Consider the following 17,365-nt stretch of genomic DNA (forward strand, 5'->3'; position numbering starts at 1 on the left):
GAACATGAAGTCAAAACTAATAAAAAGGATAATTAAGCAAGATGAAAAGGTTTTTACTATTACAAAGTCACCAGACTAACCCACTCGAGTTGGCATGAATACCAGTCTACTCAGAAGAGTCAAGAAATCTCTCTCCATTTAATGAGTAGTGGTTTTCTGCTTTTAAAAAAGCACATCTCAGAATTGGTTTCAGATTCAGTCTAAAAAAAAAAAAATCTATTTAGCAAAAAAAAATAAATTAACAGCTGAACAACAGACAAATGCATAAGCTCTAGTCACCGACTCTCTTCCTTATGGGGGAGCAATGTTTCTGACCGACTTTGTTCTCTCTTGATAAATACAGAGGTCTCATAATCCTTGCAAACTCTGATGCACACCTCCAAGGGTAGTTTACCTTTCAAGTGAGAAACTCTAACATCCAGAAGTTAAAGCCATGCTTCTGTATTTATCCACCAGCTAAGATTTTGTCATTTTATTTTTAGTTGCATTATGGAAATAATTAGGACTCTTGTTTTTTAAATACAAAATAACAACCTTTGACTCTGCTTTTTTAAACCAAATATGCCTTGGGGCACTTGGCGTTGGTTAAGCATCTGCCTCTAGGTCAGGTCATGATCCCAGGATCCTAAGATCCACATGGGGCTCCGTGCTCTCGTGAGCCTGAGTCTCCTTCTCCCTCTGCCCCTCTCCCCTGCTCAAGCTTCCTCACTCTCTCGCTCTCTCTCTCAAATAAATAAATAAGCTCTTAAAAAAAAAAATCTAACTAAATATGCCTCTCTGGAACTTCTGATCTGCTCCTCCCAGTGGAGGAAAACTGGGCTGCCTTCTCAGACCTATACACCTTTCTGGACTTAATTTAAGCAGAAACACTGCTTTGGTCCATGTGTATTATTTCACATCTGTATTTCATATGTATCCCCATAACTAAAAATTAGTGAAACGAAAAAAAGACTTTCAACTTGGAAATAAGGCATGTCATTTCCTCAATTCTTCTAGCTCTAGTTCCTGTAAGCAAGTTAGGGAGTTGTTACTGACGATACCTTAGCAAAGAAAGTATGATCATGCACATTTGGTACATGTACATCTGAAAGCACTGCTTTCCTCCATCATCCAAGTCTCAGAGGGACTGGCTCTTGTGTGGGGGTTTGCATAACTCCCCAAGAGTGCTGGAGCCGCTCATTCTGAATCACTGCCAATAAAAACATCACAGTTCATTGGTGGCACCAGGCTATGCTGGTGCTCAGAGCTGTGGTAAGCCAACTGTTCACATACTGTTTGGGAGTTTGTTTTTGTTAAGGTTTGTTTGTTTAATTTGAATATGAGATCAGATCTCTAACTGGATTGTAATAACTCTAAATTGAATTCTATTCCATGGGGATCCCTGGGTGGCTCAGTGGTCTAGCACCTGCCTTTGGTCGGCCCAGGGCGTGATCCTGGAGTCCCGGGGTCGAGTCCCACATCAGGCTCCCTGCATGGAGCCTGCTTCTCCCTCTGCCTGTGTCTCTGCCTCTCTCTCTCTCTGTGTCTCTCATAAATAAATAAATGAAATCTTTTAAAAAAATAAAAAAGAAATAAAAAAGAATTCTATTCCAAAAGCAACTTCCCAGGATTTCTGCTAACTTAGGAAGAAGATACTATTAAGGTTCTAGAAAATATACAGGTAAATAGAAAACAGTTCCAAGGGAAAAAAAAGACAGGGCCCCACATTTCAGGACTACTTTAACATAAGAACAAATTTTTACTGAGCTGAAAAGATGTTCTTAAATTCAACATAATAGATGTAAATACTGGCATCATGTTCCCCAACCCTAAACTATAGTTATAGCACATTGCAAGGCTACTCTAAAAAAAACAATGTATGAATATGTACGAATGTATGCGAAAGCTCTTAATTATGATAAAGGACTATATAAATTATCACTTAGACAAAGATAGGTTATCTTTAAGATGCCATTCACAGAATGGTAGATTAGAATAGGATGTAATTAGATTCTCTGTCTTCCACTTTCAAGGTTTTTTTGGTTTGGTTTGGTTTTTAAGTAATCTCTAACCCCAACATGGGGCTCAAACTCACCACTGGGAGATCGAGTCACATGCTCTACAGACAGAGCCAGCCAGGCACTCCCTCCTTCTTCCACTTTAAACTTAATAACTTATTTGAATTCATGCTACCCCCCAAACATTCCAAGTGCATCAAAAATGTAACAACGGTTGTATAGAATCGTTGTTTTGTTCCTGATTAGGACAAAAGGAATAAAACAGCCATTTCATCAGAATCTTACAAGGATTAACAACCATACTAGAGAGGAGTGGCACACATAAAGGCACAGAGGCAAAAGATAACAGAAGTTTGGAAAAGTTCAAGGCTTCAGCGTGGCCAGAACACAAAGAGCAAGAAGGGAGAGAGGTGAGAGGCAAGGCCAATGGGTCAGGCAAGGGCCAAAACTTGAAGGCCTTTGCTATATGGAGTCTGACGTTTTAATGAGTATCACTGATGTCTTTTAAACAGAAAAATGATAAGGTCCTCTGTTTTAGAGAAATCACTCAAGTGTATAACTGAAGACAGGGAGATCGGTTAAAGCATTACGACAATAATTGAGGCCAAAATTAATGAAGGCATGAATCAAGGCAGCACTAAAGGAAAGGATTTATGAGGCATTAAGGAGGTAAATGTAAAAGGATTTGGTCTAGTTTAACAAGATGGGAAAAGGGAGAAATAAGAAATTAAGATGAATTCCAGGTTTCTGACTCAAGCAACCGGAGGTGTCAGGCACTGAGAGAATTCAGAAGGAAGGATGTGTTTATTCGCAAGTGAGCTGTTGTTTCTGGTGGTAGAAGATTGGAGTGGCTAAAAAATGCATTCATTTTGGATATGACACACCTGTGTATCCAAATGGAATTGTCCAGATATAATAAATGTGATTCATGAACATAGAGAAGCAACTTGGAAATAACAACCCCAAATGCTAATATAGTGGCTAAAGCCACGGGGCGTGTGAGACACTCAAGGAAGGTAGGAAAAGTGAAGCCAAGTACATGGCCTGGGATGAAGCCTCGAGGATTTGCAATACGGATAAACAAAAATCCATACCAAAAAAAAAAAAAAAAACACAAATCACAAGAGTACAGGGTACAATTTATTCTAAAAGATACATCAAAACCCCTCCTTGAAGGGACACCTGGGTGGTTCAGCGGCTGGGTGCCTGCCTTCGGCTCAAGTCATGATACCATCATCCTGGGATCTGGGATCGAGTCCCCCATCGGGCTCCCTGCAAGGAGCCTGTTTCTTTCTCTGCCTGTGTCTCTGCCTCTCTCTGTGTGTCTCTCATGAATAAATAAATCTTTAAAAAAAACCCTCCTGAAGTAATTCTGATATGCTTTTATTTTTTATTGATTTCATTCTTTGAGCAGCTAATTTTATTGGTAAAAATTCAATGACAAAACACCACAGGAATACTCATTATTGTATTTGACCAGAATTTATTATATACTATTCACACTGTTCCATATTGCTCTAAATTCAGAAACGTTCTGGAAATGGAGTAAAAAATGCTCACATCACACTCATTTTTTTTTTTAAGATTTTATTTATTTCTTTGATAGAGAGAGAGAGCACAAGCAGGGGAAGTGGCAGAGGGAGAGGGAGAAGCAGGCTCCCTGCTGAGCAGACACGGGGCTCGGATCCTAGGAGCCTGGGATCCTGATCTGAGCCGAAGACAGACACTTAACCAACTGAGCCACCCCGGTGCCCCCATACTCATGTATTATTCCAAAATCCTGGAACCATTTTTGCGATCTAATTATTGTAACAGGCAGTCCTGATGAATTTACATGGAATATAAGGTGGAATGTTTTAAGATGGAGGAGGCATGAAGGAGATTCGAGCATAACAGCCATACAGTGAGTTCTTAGTTTTCCAACCTCTCTTCCAGTGTAAATAACAGGTATTTTTCTTACAGTAAAAGATGTACTGGACCATGAACCAGATCATCCCTTCACCGTAATCAGCTCAACAAAGCACAATCACTATAAACCTTCCCAGGATGATATAGACATTATTAGTTGTCCCGGCAGCTTTCTGCACCAAAAACAAACCAACCCTCTGAGCATTAAGGGCAGGCACAGCAGTTCCATTCTGAACTATAATCAACCTCCTGTAAGTTTAGGTGTAGTAAAAAACTGCAGTGTGTAGATACTAGCATAACTGTAAATGTGAGAACTTTTTTTAAAAAAAAAACCTTCAAGAACATGAACTGACTTGAAATTTCAGAGGTGCCAGTAGCACTATACTGAGAGATGTTACAAGATGCATGGTTCCCTGAATGCTATTGAAAATTCTACTTTGTGATTATAACTAAAGAGCAATCTAGCAATCTACCTCATACAGGGAAGCAGAGCTGCATTAACGATTGTAGCCAGAGAGCCACTCTTTTGGGACCTTTCTGATAATCTACTTTTCTTGAAAACTACTAAATTTTTAATACTTTGATTTGTACTTTAAATATCCACGAAAGGAGGATAATGTGCAGTGTTTCCCAAACTTATTTAACCACAGACCTCCACTTTAAAGAAAGGCTATTAAAGAACACATTTTGGGAACTACTGAAAGAAGCAAGGGTGTACTTGACCAAGCCCCTAGACCACAAAGACATAGTATCTCCAAAAGGATATCATTACCCTAAATATTGATTCTGAAAATATACTTGTTTTAAATATAGTTTAGAAGTCAAATACCATTAAAATATTTCTTTCTCCAGGAAGAAAACAAGTAAGTAACTAGACCAATACCCTAGTAAGATCCCGGAATGTGCTATGGACACGCAATCCATAGCACCCTACCTGAGGATACAAGAACGCTTGATTCTTTATCAGTTCCATGAAAGAACTAAAAATGGGCTTTCCAGGGGCACCTGGGTGACTCAGTGGTTGAGCATCTGCCTTTGGCTAGGGCATGATCTTGGGGTCCAGGGATCAAGTCCCATATCAGGCTCCTCGCAGGGAGCCCACTTCTCCCACTGCCTATGTCTCTGCCTCTCACTTTGTGTCTCTTATGGATAAATAAAATCTTTCAAAATAAAGATAAATAAAAATGGGTTTTTCCAATACCCAACACAGTTGTGATTTCTAAGGGAAAGTAAGGTTTCAGTTCATTGTAGTAACTGTTTTAGGTTTCCTAAAAGCATCTAGTTTACCTGTATACATGTTAACAGGTAAAAGTTTAACAGAAAACCTCAAGTGCAGCTTGCTCACGCTCATGCAGCAGTATATGTGAGGTACATCTCTGAGTATTATGTCAGTTGGCAGCTAGGATAACATAGTAGGGCTCTGATGCACTCAACATTTTTCATTCATTCTATTGCCTAACATAGTTCAGCTTGCTTCCCCTTTCCAAAGTCTTGAATGCACAAAGTAAAATTTATTATCATAAAGAAAGAGGCCATCAAACTGCCTTTCCCAGCCCCTACCACTCACAGGAATTCCCTTAGAATTTCAGCTTTTAAAAATAAGATTTGAGTCCTGATATATTGCAAATGCCTCAGGAAAATATTCTGTTTACTCATTTGTATCCCACAGAATTTCAAAAAATCCTTGGGAACTGCTGACCTTGTTTCTTCTCTCAATTACCATCTCCAGTGTCCAGCACAGAGTGTCAGAAAACCTTGGTAAACATTTGTAGAATGAATAAGAAGTAAAATTAAGATGTATAAAGTAGGGGCACCTTGGTGACTCAGTGGTTGAGCATCTGCCTTTGGCTCAAGTAGAGATCCCAGGGTCCTGGGATCAAAACCGTCATCAGGTTCCCGGTGGGGGAGGAGCCAGGAACCTGGCTTCTCTCTCTCTGCCTATGTCCCTGCCCCTCTCTCTGTGCCTCTCTCATGAATAAATAAAATCTTTTTTAAAAAAAATGTATCAACTAACCTATATCTTAGTGTGAATGAATTTCTTTAGAGCCTTTCCTGAGAAATTTTGGGTAGATCATCAATTGCATAGGAAGAGTTAAGATAGCCCTGAAGAGAAGAAAGCCTGAGAAAGGCTCCTTTTCAGTTCTATCTGAAAACATCATCCTACCATGGATCAGTCTGAAGGAACATAGTTCTTCAAAAGAAACCCCAGACTTCTGCTGAATGCCATATGAAATTATCTTGTTTGTTTCTCCATGGCAGTCCCTCTACAAAAATCTATTTCAATGAGACATTAACAATTGGCAATTGTTTATTGACAGCAAAGTAAGATCAAGAAACAGAGACCCTAATCTTTCAGACTTAGAAAAAAATTTTCTAACCCTAGAATTCCTGGTATAGTACTCAATCAATTGCTATGCTTGAATTAAGCAACAACATAAAGAACGCCAGATTAGCGGAATGTTATCCAGCCAATGCAAATGATCAATCATTAAACCCAGTTTCTGGAGTCAGATAAACCTGGTGATTGAGTCCTGGCTCCACTGCTTACTCTATAAGACTGAGTTTCCACATATGAAAAGAAAGATATTAAATTAAGCCCATATCATGGGGCTGCAGTAAGGATTAAATAGTGCAGTGCTTTGCACTGGGCCTGGTACATAGTTCTGGAGAAAAGTGAGCCATCAGTTAGAAACCTAGATTCACATTCCACCACTATTTGCCTACGTATCTTGGGCTCATCACTAGAAAGCCGCCAATGAAAGCATGAAAACAAAATTAAGTGCTCCTTAGTGCTGGGATTATCAGTCATACATAAGGTAATAGAAAATGGACCAAAACTTTGAAAGATAAAAGCTATAAACAATTCAGATATTTTTTGGCATTGTACTTGAAGCTTGCATATGTTTAATCACAGATGACTCAGCAACCGAATATCAAAAGGAAAAAGCCTGAACAAGAAACCTTCAGGTATTCTCAAATACTTCAGTGCCTGTTGTGGAGGAAGGACTTTATGAAACACCCGCGTGTGTGTGTGTGTGTGTGCGCGCGTGTGTGTGCTGGGGGTGGGGGGGTGAGTCTCAGTATTAACTGGCTTAAAGACAATCCTGTTACTTTTTTTTTCCCCCACAGATGAGGTTACATCTTTTTTTTTCTTTCTTAGATCTTAAAATTTATCAGCTATCAGCTCTGCAGAGCATAGCATCCAAGTAAAGGTCACTGTTCCATCTAGCTGCTGTTATTCCCGCGTAAGCAGGCACCCAGAGCACAGGCGGGTTTCCAGTCACCACTTACCCTGAGGTGGGCACCTTTGTGCAAGGCCACAACCTTAACACAGCAGTCATGCAGACAAGCACAAAGATCTTCAGTATTTAACTGGCCGACCCATATAACTATTTATACAACATACACCCGCGCATATGCAAACACGACTGAAAGTTGTGGAAGGATTTAACGGAGAAAATGGAGAAGGATATTCACCAAAAGTGAAAATACAGAGCTTCAAAAAAGTTCAAGAGGGCAGGTCTCTGTCCCCTCCTTCACCCTCAGCTGGCTGGGACATTGCAGCCAACAGGAACTCTGGGGATGGAAGGGAGGTAGGCAGAGGCTTCAACACTGTAAAACTCCCATCCCTGGCAAAACTGTCTTTCCCCAGCAGATGCTCATTCACACACACACACACTCTCTCTCTCTCATAAAATGAAAGAAAAAAAAACCCACAGATAACAAACAACCTACTCACCGGAGTTTGCAAAAACAGGGGTAAACAAAAGACAGTTGTCTTGTTGTTTTAACTGCATTAAAAATTTGTAATCCCAGGCAAGAATAGGCTAAATGCTGAAGGAACCAGTCTTGACATGCTGTCAGTTCTGCCTCTTTGAGCTTTTTACTACCAGATACCTGATGCTAAGATTAAAAAAACGATTTTTGAACAATATCATATACGCATATCAATCCTGCTTTACGATCCAAAGTTTACAACAGTTGTCTTCCATTACAAATAAATACAGGACGCTACACGTTCAACACTGTGACCTGTGTAACAGTGGTTCAAGAGCTATTTAAGGAACAGAAATTCCAGGTTAAATATGGTATATTATCACATGTGCAAAGAGACAATGTACAAGAACATTCACTGCAGCATTGTTTATATATTAAGTCTGGAAGTAATCTAAATGGTTATTAAAGGGAGAATGCATTAGTAAAGCGTAATACATTCATACAGTGGAAAACCTGAGTAAAAATGTAAAGAATTTAGGCTACCAAGCTCAAAATGAGGTATTATGTGGATAAACTGCAAACAACATGGGGTAGAAGAAAAGCAAGCTGCAGAAGGATCATGTAATACTATTTATATAAGGCTTTAAAACTCCCAACCCGACCTCTGCCTTAGAGGCAGAAGAATTAGAATTTGTTAGAACAGTCTTGCATATCCCTTGTATGCACACTAAAGACCTAAGGAATAGTCCTTCTAAAAATAGAAAATTAAGGTTAAAAAAAAAAAGACTATTAATCATATAAAGTTTCCCAAATGGCAGGGAGGAGCCTTATTTAGTAATGGAAATCACTTAGCCCCTTAAGTCGGAATATGTGCGTTCTATGTCCATTTTGCTACTCACCAAGACACTATTTTACCAAGATTCAGTTTGCTCACCCAAATGGGGTTGGTAACACCTGCCTCGCAGGTGGAAGTGAAATAGGTATGTAGAAGAGTTACACCAAAGGTCTTGGGCTTGTTTTTTGCCTACCAGTCAAGAGATCAATCACATAAGAACTCTCTACAGGAAAAAAAAAAAAAAAAAAAGAAGGTTGAATCTGCACTTTTTCATCTAGGCTAGTATATCGTCAAATATGACAAAGAACACAACAGGAAAGGGTAACCCCTCACCTTCCTCCTCCCCGTCCCCCACTTGGCTGCCTCCTGGGTTTCTATCCTTAGCACACAGTGCTGCCCCCCAACAACAAACCAACAAACACGAAACCGTGGCTCTTCAGGGTTCCCTCGGGAGCTCCCGCGACCTTGCAGTGAATGTGCCCTGTGGCCAGCCCCACTCCCCTCCGCGCCCGCGCCCGCGCCCCTCGCCTGCCCCAACCGCCGCGGCCACCTCGGAGCCCGCAAAAGGCACAGCCCGAGGCCGCAGGGTCCGCAAGGTCGCGTTCGTCCGCAAAAGTTAGGAGGACAGTGTAGACGGCGGACCCTCAGCCCTCCTCGAAGTCTGGGCGGCTCGGGGCCGCGGCTTGCGCCCGCACTCGCCCAGCTCTCGCCCGCCCGGCCCACGGCGGGCTCCGCGGGCACCGGGCACAGCGGGCGGGGGGGGGGGGGGACCCGGCACAGCGGGGCCCCGGGCGGCAGGCTCCTCTGCACCAGGACCCCGCGGGACCCTCCGAGGGGCACAACCTGCCCCCGCCCCTCGCGATCCTCCGAGGGCACAGCCCGCCCCCTGCACGCGGGGACCCTCCGAGGGCACAGCCCGCGCCCCCCGACCCCCCGGGACCCTCCGAGGGGCACAACCCGCCCCCCGCCCCCTGCACGCGGGGACCCTCCGAGGGGCACAGCCCGCACCCCAGGACCCTCCGAGGGGCACAGCCCCCGCCCCCCGCACCCGGGGTCCCTCCGAGGGCACAGCCCCGCCCCGCCCTGCCCCCCGGGACCCTCCGAGGGGCACAGCACCCTCTCCGCCCCCGCCCCCTGCACGCGGGGACCCTCCGAGGGGCACAGCCCCCGCCCCCGGGACCCTCCGAGGGGCACAGCCCCCGTCCCCCGCCCCCGCCCCCCGCCCCCCGCACGCGGGGACCCTCCGAGGGGCACAGCACCCCCTCCGCCCCCCGGGACCCTCCGAGGGGCACAGCACCCCCTCCGCCCCCGCCCCCGTCCGAGGGGCACAGCCCCCGCCCCCCGCCCCCTGCACGCGGGGACCCTCCGAGGGGCACAGCACCCCCTCCGCTCCCCGCCCCCCGGGACCCTCCGAGGGGCACTGCACCCCCTCCCCCCCGCACCCGGGGACCCTCCGAGGGGCACAGCACCCCCTCCGCCCCCCGCCCCCCGGGACCCTCCGAGGGGCACTGCACCCCTTCCCCCCCGCACCCGGGGACCCTCCGAGGGGCACAGCACCCCCTCCGCCCCCCGCACCCGGGACCCTCCGAGGGGCACAGCACCCCCTCCCCCCCGCACCCGGGGACCCTCCGAGGGGCACAGCACCCCCTCCGCCCCCGCCCCCCGGGACCCTCCGAGGGGCACAGCCCCGCCCCGCCCCGCCCCGCCCCCGGGATGCGCGCCGAGGCCCCGCGCCCGCCCTCCCCGACTCCCGGCGGGCGCGGCGGGCTCCCGCTCACCTGTCTTGAAGACCATCTTGTCGTCGTCCTTGGTCACGAAGGTCTTGAGCATGGCCACGAAGAGCACCCCGCAGGCGTTCTGGATGCCGAACACCGACCCGTTGCACCACATGGCGGCCAGCATCACCAGCCAGCCCCAGCCGCCCTCGGGAGGCTGCGGGGGCTCCGCGCCCGCCGGCCCCGCCAGCTCCACCTCCACCCTCTCCCCCGCCGCCTCGGGGCGGTCCGCGGGTCCCGGGCAGGGCAGCGGAGCGGCGCCCCCCGGGGTGGCGGGGCCCGGCGGCTGCGCCTCGCTCGTGCCCCGCGCGGCGGCGGGCTCCTCGGGGAAGGGCACCATGGCCCCGGGCGGGCCCCCGGGCGCCAGGGAGCGCGGCGGCGGCGAGTCCCCGGGGAGGCCGGGGCGGCCGGGGCGCGGGCGGCGGCGGCGGCGGCGGCGGCGGCGGCGGCGGCGGCGGCGGCGGCGGCGGGCACCTCGGAGCTCGCGACCCAGGCCTCGGTCCGCAGCCCCGCACCCGCCACTGCGGCTCGGCCCGCCGGCCGCCTCTTAAGGACGCCCCCAGCCCGGGCCCGGGGGCGTGGCCGGAGCGGGACGCGCCCCAGACTCTCCCCTGATTGGGCTTCGGGGCGGCGGGGGCGGGGCCAGCCGCGGGGAGCAGCCGGGCCCCAGGTGCCGCGGGGGGCGGCCGAGCGCGCGCCTGCCGCAGGGCCGCGTCCTGCTCCCCGCCGGGCACCGAGTGCGGGTCCCCGGGCCTCCCGGGACTCACGGAAGGGGCGCGGGCCCTCCCGGTGCAGCCTGGCTGCGCCCCCACGCCGCAGGACGCGGCCCCCCGCAGCCTCAGCTCACGGACAGCTGCCTCTTTGTTTTTTTGTTTTGCTCTTCGGCATTCACCTCCTACCACTAATTACAATATGCAGGCTACGCAATGCCACCTGCTTACTTAAAAGAAAGAAGACGACTTATTTCATGTCTCCTGCTTGCATACACGATTTCCTATAAATACTTGGCGCATTAAAGACGCCCATGTGGCAAGGGGCGGACCTATGTAATACCTAAGCTTTCAAGTGACATTTTTGGCAACACAGCTGGAAAAGTACTTTTGCACGACAGCGCAGGTGTTTGCACTTTAGACAAAACCCTGCACGTAAAGTCTGCCTCCCTGAAGCATGGAGCAGCAATGTATGTGAAAGGGAGGAAGAACAGCCATGCAATCTTGAGCACACTTCTTAATTGTTCAGTTAGATTCTTCACCTCAAAGTCAAAATATACTAGTTATTTTATGCGCTCACCACTACGGTGGGGCACATAGATGGGTGTGATTGGTCGTATTTCTTCCTCTACCCCTTAATAAACTAGTGGGAGAAAATCCTGGGATAGGATAGGAGGCTCAGAGGATGAATGTTATACATGCACAACAAAGAGAAGTGGGATGGAGCCATGCAATTCTCTTCAAAACACCACAGAAGAGCTGTCGCAAGTCACCGCGGAGCTCAGCCCTGAATCAAACAGGGAACTTGAGTGGGCAAAGATAGAGGAAGAGTGTTCTAGGTAGAGAAAATCACCTAAGCTGTGGAAAGCAGGGTGTGCTTGGAGAACAGGGGACATAGCTCAGATATAATGTGTCTGAGGGAGGGGTAGGAATCATAGACCAAGGGACGCCTGGGTGGCTCGGCGGTTGGGTGTCTGCCTTCAGCTCAGGTCATGATCCCAGAGTTCCCCTGATGATGTCCCACACGGGGCTCCCTGCAGAGAGCCTGCTTCTTCTCCCTCTACCTGTGTCTCTGCCTCTCTCTGTCTCTCTCATGAATAAATAAATAAATAAATCTTAAAAAAAAAAAAAAGAGTCATAGACCAAGACTAGTCATACAAGTGCACAAGGATGTTAATCCAGCATTGTTGGAAATAAGGGAAAAGGGGACGCAAAGATATGCATCAGTGGCTGGTTGATTAAATACATTCTACATCATCTCTAGAAGTTATGTTGTTTACCTCCAGTGACTTTGAAAGTTATTATCCAAAAAAAAAAAAAAAGAAAGTTATTATCCACAACATTTTATTTAGCAAAGAAAACATATCATTTAAAAAAGGTATGGAGGCTCCCGGGCTGGTGCGGAGGCGGTGTCAGCAGCCGAAACAGCTGGTGCCCAGCTGGGATCGCCGGTGTAGACGCTTGTGAGCTTCAGCGTGTGGCTGGCGTGGCGCTCCCAGCCCCCCGGCCGCCCACCTTCCCCTGCAGGAAGTAAACTGCAGTCAACTGAGTCTGCAAAGGCTGAAAGGAGTTGGGGCGATTAGAAGTTGTAAAGGTTTCTTGAAGTCAAGATGTCACAAAAAATCCGTGGTGGTTCTGTGGTGGAGATGCAAGGAGATGAAATGACACGAATCATTTGGGAGTTGATTAAAGAAAAACTCATTTTTCCCTACGTGGAACTGGACCTGCACAGCTATGATTTAGGCATAGAGAATCGCGATGCCACCAATGACCAGGTCACCAAGGATGCTGCAGAAGCTATAAAGAAGTACAACGTTGGTGTCAAGTGTGCTACCATCACCCCCGATGAAAAGAGGGTTGAGGAGTTCAAGTTGAAACAAATGTGGAAATCACCAAATGGCACCATCCGAAATATTCTGGGTGGCACTGTCTTCAGGGAAGCTATTATCTGCAAAAACATCCCCCGGCTTGTGAGCGGATGGGTAAAACCCATCATCATAGGTCGTCATGCTTATGGGGATCAATACAGAGCAACTGATTTTGTTGTTCCCGGGCCTGGTAAAGTAGAGATAACCTACACGCCCAGTGATGGATCTGAAAAAATGACCTACCTGGTACATAACTTTGAAGAGGGTGGTGGTGTGGCCATGGGGATGTACAATCAAGATAAGTCGATTGAAGATTTTGCACACAGTTCTTTCCAGATGGCTCTGTCTAAGAGTTGGCCTTTGTATCTGAGCACCAAAAACACTATTCTGAAAAAATATGATGGACGTTTTAAGGACATCTTTCAGGAAATATATGACAAGCAGTATAAATCCCAATTCGAAGCCCAGAACATCTGGTATGAGCATAGGCTCATTGATGACATGGTGGCCCAAGCTATGAAATCCGAGGGAGGCTTTATCTGGGCCTGTAAAAACTATGATGGCGACGTGCAGTCGGACTCCGTGGCCCAAGGTTACGGCTCTCTTGGCATGATGACCAGCGTGCTGGTTTGTCCAGACGGCAAGACAGTAGAAGCAGAGGCTGCCCATGGGACTGTAACACGTCACTACCGCATGTATCAGAAAGGCCAGGAGACGTCCACCAATCCCATTGCTTCCATTTTTGCCTGGACCAGAGGGTTAGCCCACAGAGCTAAGCTTGATAACAACAAAGAGCTCAGCTTCTTTGCAAAGGCTTTGGAAGAAGTCTGTGTTGAGACCATTGAGGCTGGCTTCATGACCAAGGACTTGGCTGCTTGTATTAAAGGTTTGCCCAATGTGCAACGTTCTGACTACTTGAATACATTTGAGTTCATGGACAAACTTGGAGAAAACTTGAATATAAAACTAGCTCAGGCCAAACTGTAAGGCCATCCCTCAGCTTAGGAGGATACGTGTTTTTGGTAACTAGGTCCACTGGTTTACATTTTCCTGTATAACACTCAAGGGGAAAAGGTAAAATCAATTTTGTAATTTGTTTAGAAGCCAGAGTTTATCTTTTCTATAAGTTTACAGCCTTTTTCTTACGTAGCGTACATTTATGCCACCCTCGTGAACGTGGCAGGGAACTTTTTTAAATTTTATTTTATTTTCTACTAGTAGCCTAGGAATTACTTTCATGCTCGTTGTATACTCATTGTCCCTTTTTCTTATGTTCCAATGCAAATGACCAAAATGAAGAGTGCTTGAAAGGGTAAACTGTAGCCACAGTGTTGTTCCCTGAAATAGATGTGAAGTACACATTCACTCCCTTCATCGCTCCGGGGCCTGGGGCGCTGTGTGGTTTTGGTGTAAGAGATGTCCCATTTCGTGCAGTAGAGCTGTACGGTGAACTTGCCAACTTGCCCATCGTCTGGAATGAAGAGCGTAGGTGTTACTAATACCCGCTGGAGACACCGCAGTCACTTCTGTAAAGAGGTCTTCTTGATTGTTTTGAAAATGCTAAATATTTCTGAGGCAACTGGAGACTTTGGAATCCAGAATAAAGATGACCTGAGGGTCTGGCCTCTGTTTGTCCCCTCTTCCTGGCCTTGTGTGGCCTGAGTATTATGCTACCCTGAGCAGCATATTTCATCCAAGTGCAATAACCCAAGCTGCACCTTTTTTTGGACTTCTGCTGGCCCGTTTTATTTCCCTTATACAAATGTGATTTTTTCAAAAGTTGATTTTAAACACTATTCTAGTCTATTCTTCATCTAAACTATTAATTGTTATTAAAATTAAGTGCTAATGAAAAAAAAAATAAAAAATAAAAAAAAATAAAAAAGGTATGGTTTATAACACAAAATATAAAATAAATATCCATGAGTCAATAGTGATATAAGTAAATGATTAAGTATATTAAGTCTTCCTTTCAAAACCTATAATCCCAGTCTAATCATTAAAAAAAAAGAATTAGGGGCACCTGGGTGGCTCAGTTCGTTAAGCCTCAGACTCTTGATTTCAGCTCAGATTAGGATCTCAAGGTTGTGATACTGAGCCCCTGATCAGGTTCTGTGCTGGGTGTGCAGCCTGCTTAAGATTCTCTCTCTGCCCCTACCCCTGTTCACACAGGCGCAAGCTCATTCTCTCTTAAAAAAAAAAAAAAAAAAAAAAATTAGGGACTCCTAGGTGGCTTAGTTGGTTAAGAGTCTGACTTGGGCTCAGGTCATGATCTTGGGGTCCTGGGATGGAGCTCCACCAGGGCCCCTGTCAGACCCCGAGCTCAGCAGGAAGTCTGCTTCTCCCTCTCCCTATGCCCCTCCCACTGCTCTTGCTCACACATCCTCTCTCTCAAATAAATAAATAAAATATTTTTTAAAAAATTAGACAAATCCCAACTGAGGGACATTCTACAAAATGCCAGACCAGTACTTCTTAATACTGTTGAGGTCATCAAAAACAAGGAATGTCTCAGAAACTGTCAAATCCAAGAGAAAATGAAGGCAATGTGACAACTAAATGAAATGGGACATCCTAGACAGGATCCCAGAACAGAAAAAGGTTAGTAGGTAAAACTAAGGATATCTGAATAAAATAAAACAAATTACTAATATAGGCTCATTAATTGTAACAAATGTGGAATAAAAATTAAGATGTTAATAATAGGAGAAACTGGGTGAAGAGGTATGGGAATTCTGTATTATCCTTGCAATTTTTCTATGAATCTAAAATATTCAGTAGAGAAAAGACAATATCTTTAATAAATGGTGTTAGGAAAACTGAATGGTTACATACAAAAGAATAAAACTGGACCACTATCTTACACCATATACAAAAATAAGTTCAGAATGGATTTAAGATTCAAATATAAGACCTAAAATCATTAAACTCTTAGAAGAAAATATAGGCAGTAAGCTCGTTGACATTAGTTTTAGCTATTTTTTTGGACTAGTCTTTAGGCAAGGCAACAAAAGCTGAAATAAACAAACTGAATTACATCAAATAAAAACCTTTTGCACAGCAAAATAAATCATCAACAGAATGAAAAGTCAAACCTGCTGAGTGGGACAAGATATTTGCAAGCCATATACCCATGAAGGGGCTAATATAAAAAATATATAAAGAATTTATACAAGTTAATATAAAAAAAAAAAAACCAAACGACCCAACTTAAAAATGGGCAGAGGACTTGAATATACATTTTTCCAATGAAGATATGCAGATGGCCAACAGACACATGAAAACATGGTCAAAATCACTAATCAAGGAAATGCAAGTCAAAACCACAATGAGATATCATCTCACACCCGTCAAAATGGCTAAAATCAACAACACAGGAAACAACAGGTGTTGGCAAGGATGTTGAGAAAAGGGAACCCTGGTGCACTGTTGGTGGAAATGTAAATTATTGCAGCCACTGTGGAAAATGGTATGGAGGTTCCTCAAAAAAATTAAAAATAGAACCACTATATAATCTAGCGATTCCACTTCTAAGTATTTATCAAAGAAAACAAAAATATTCAAAGAGATAGATGTATATATATGCATCCCCATGTAATGCAGCATTATTTACAATAGCCAAGATACGGAAGCAACCTAAGCGTCCATCAGTAGATGAAAGGATTACTAAGATGCCATATGTGTGCGTGTGTGTGTGTCTGTATATAGGAAGGATATAATGGAATATTATATACATAAAGTATATGATGGAATATTATATACATAAAGTATTATGTATGGAATACATAAAGTATATGAGGTCCACATAGATGGACCTAGAGAGTATTATGCTAAGTGAAATAAGTCATACAGAGGAAGAAAATACTGTATTATTTCATTTATCTGTGGAACCTAAAAAAACAAATGAACAGACAAAACAGAAACACTCATAGACAGGAGAGTGGGGAGCGGTTGGGAGTTGGAGAATGGGTGAAATAGGTGAAAGGGGGATAAAGAGGTGCAAACTTCCAGTTATACCCATAAGGATATACTGTACAGCATAGGGAATATAGTCAATAATATTATAATAGCTGTATGGTGACAGATGGTAACAAGACTTAGGGTGGAGGTCATTCTTAATGTTGAATAATATTCAATCACTATAAAGCACACCTGAAACCAATAGAATATTGTATGTCAATTATATTTCAATTAAAAAATTAATCTGAGGGACGCCTGGGTGGCTCAGCGGTTGAGCATCATGCCTGATACAGGCAGAGGGAGAAGCAGGCTCCCTTCAGGGAGCACGATAGAGACTCGATCCTAGGACCCCGGGATCACACCCTGAGCCTAAGGCAGATGCTCAACTGCTGAGCCCCCCAGGGCGTCCCTCCATGCTCTTTGATAATGGACCCTCAATTGGAAGGACTTTTCTGGGTTGAAATCTTACTATTAAATCTGGCAAGTTTGTGCTTGGCGTGTTGTTTTTCTATACCAAAGGGGGAAACTTGAATCAGATTTTCTTGTCTGAATGTTTTTTACAAGAAAGTTTTTACTTCTAAATGCAAATAAGCTG

General features: G+C 45.4%; 2 protein-coding genes across 3 annotated transcripts in view; one reads left to right on the forward strand and one right to left on the reverse strand.

Moving 5' to 3' along the window:
* The window catches only part of SLC16A10 (solute carrier family 16 member 10), a 110,682-nt gene extending 100,110 nt beyond the window's left edge, over positions 1-10,572 (reverse strand). Inside the window, exon 1 of one of the 2 annotated variants that reach the window (XM_072831740.1) lies at positions 10,236-10,572. In XM_072831740.1, the coding sequence (XP_072687841.1) occupies positions 10,236-10,572 (337 nt within the window). Of the gene's footprint in view, positions 1-7,644; positions 7,877-10,235 lie in introns of those variants that run through there. The other variant, XM_072831741.1, reaches the window with a different exon arrangement.
* A 1,758-nt stretch (positions 10,573-12,330) lies between these two features.
* Positions 12,331-14,695, forward strand: LOC140636498 (isocitrate dehydrogenase [NADP] cytoplasmic). The gene has a single exon (XM_072831743.1). The coding sequence runs from the start codon at positions 12,553-12,555 to the stop codon at positions 13,795-13,797; it is 1,245 nt and encodes a 414-aa protein (XP_072687844.1). The 5' UTR covers positions 12,331-12,552; the 3' UTR covers positions 13,798-14,695.
* The last annotated feature ends 2,670 nt before the right edge of the window (positions 14,696-17,365 follow it).

The sequence above is a fragment of the Canis lupus genome, chromosome 7 (genome assembly GCF_048164855.1).
Source record: "Canis lupus baileyi chromosome 7, mCanLup2.hap1, whole genome shotgun sequence".
Lineage (NCBI taxonomy): Eukaryota > Metazoa > Chordata > Mammalia > Carnivora > Canidae > Canis > Canis lupus.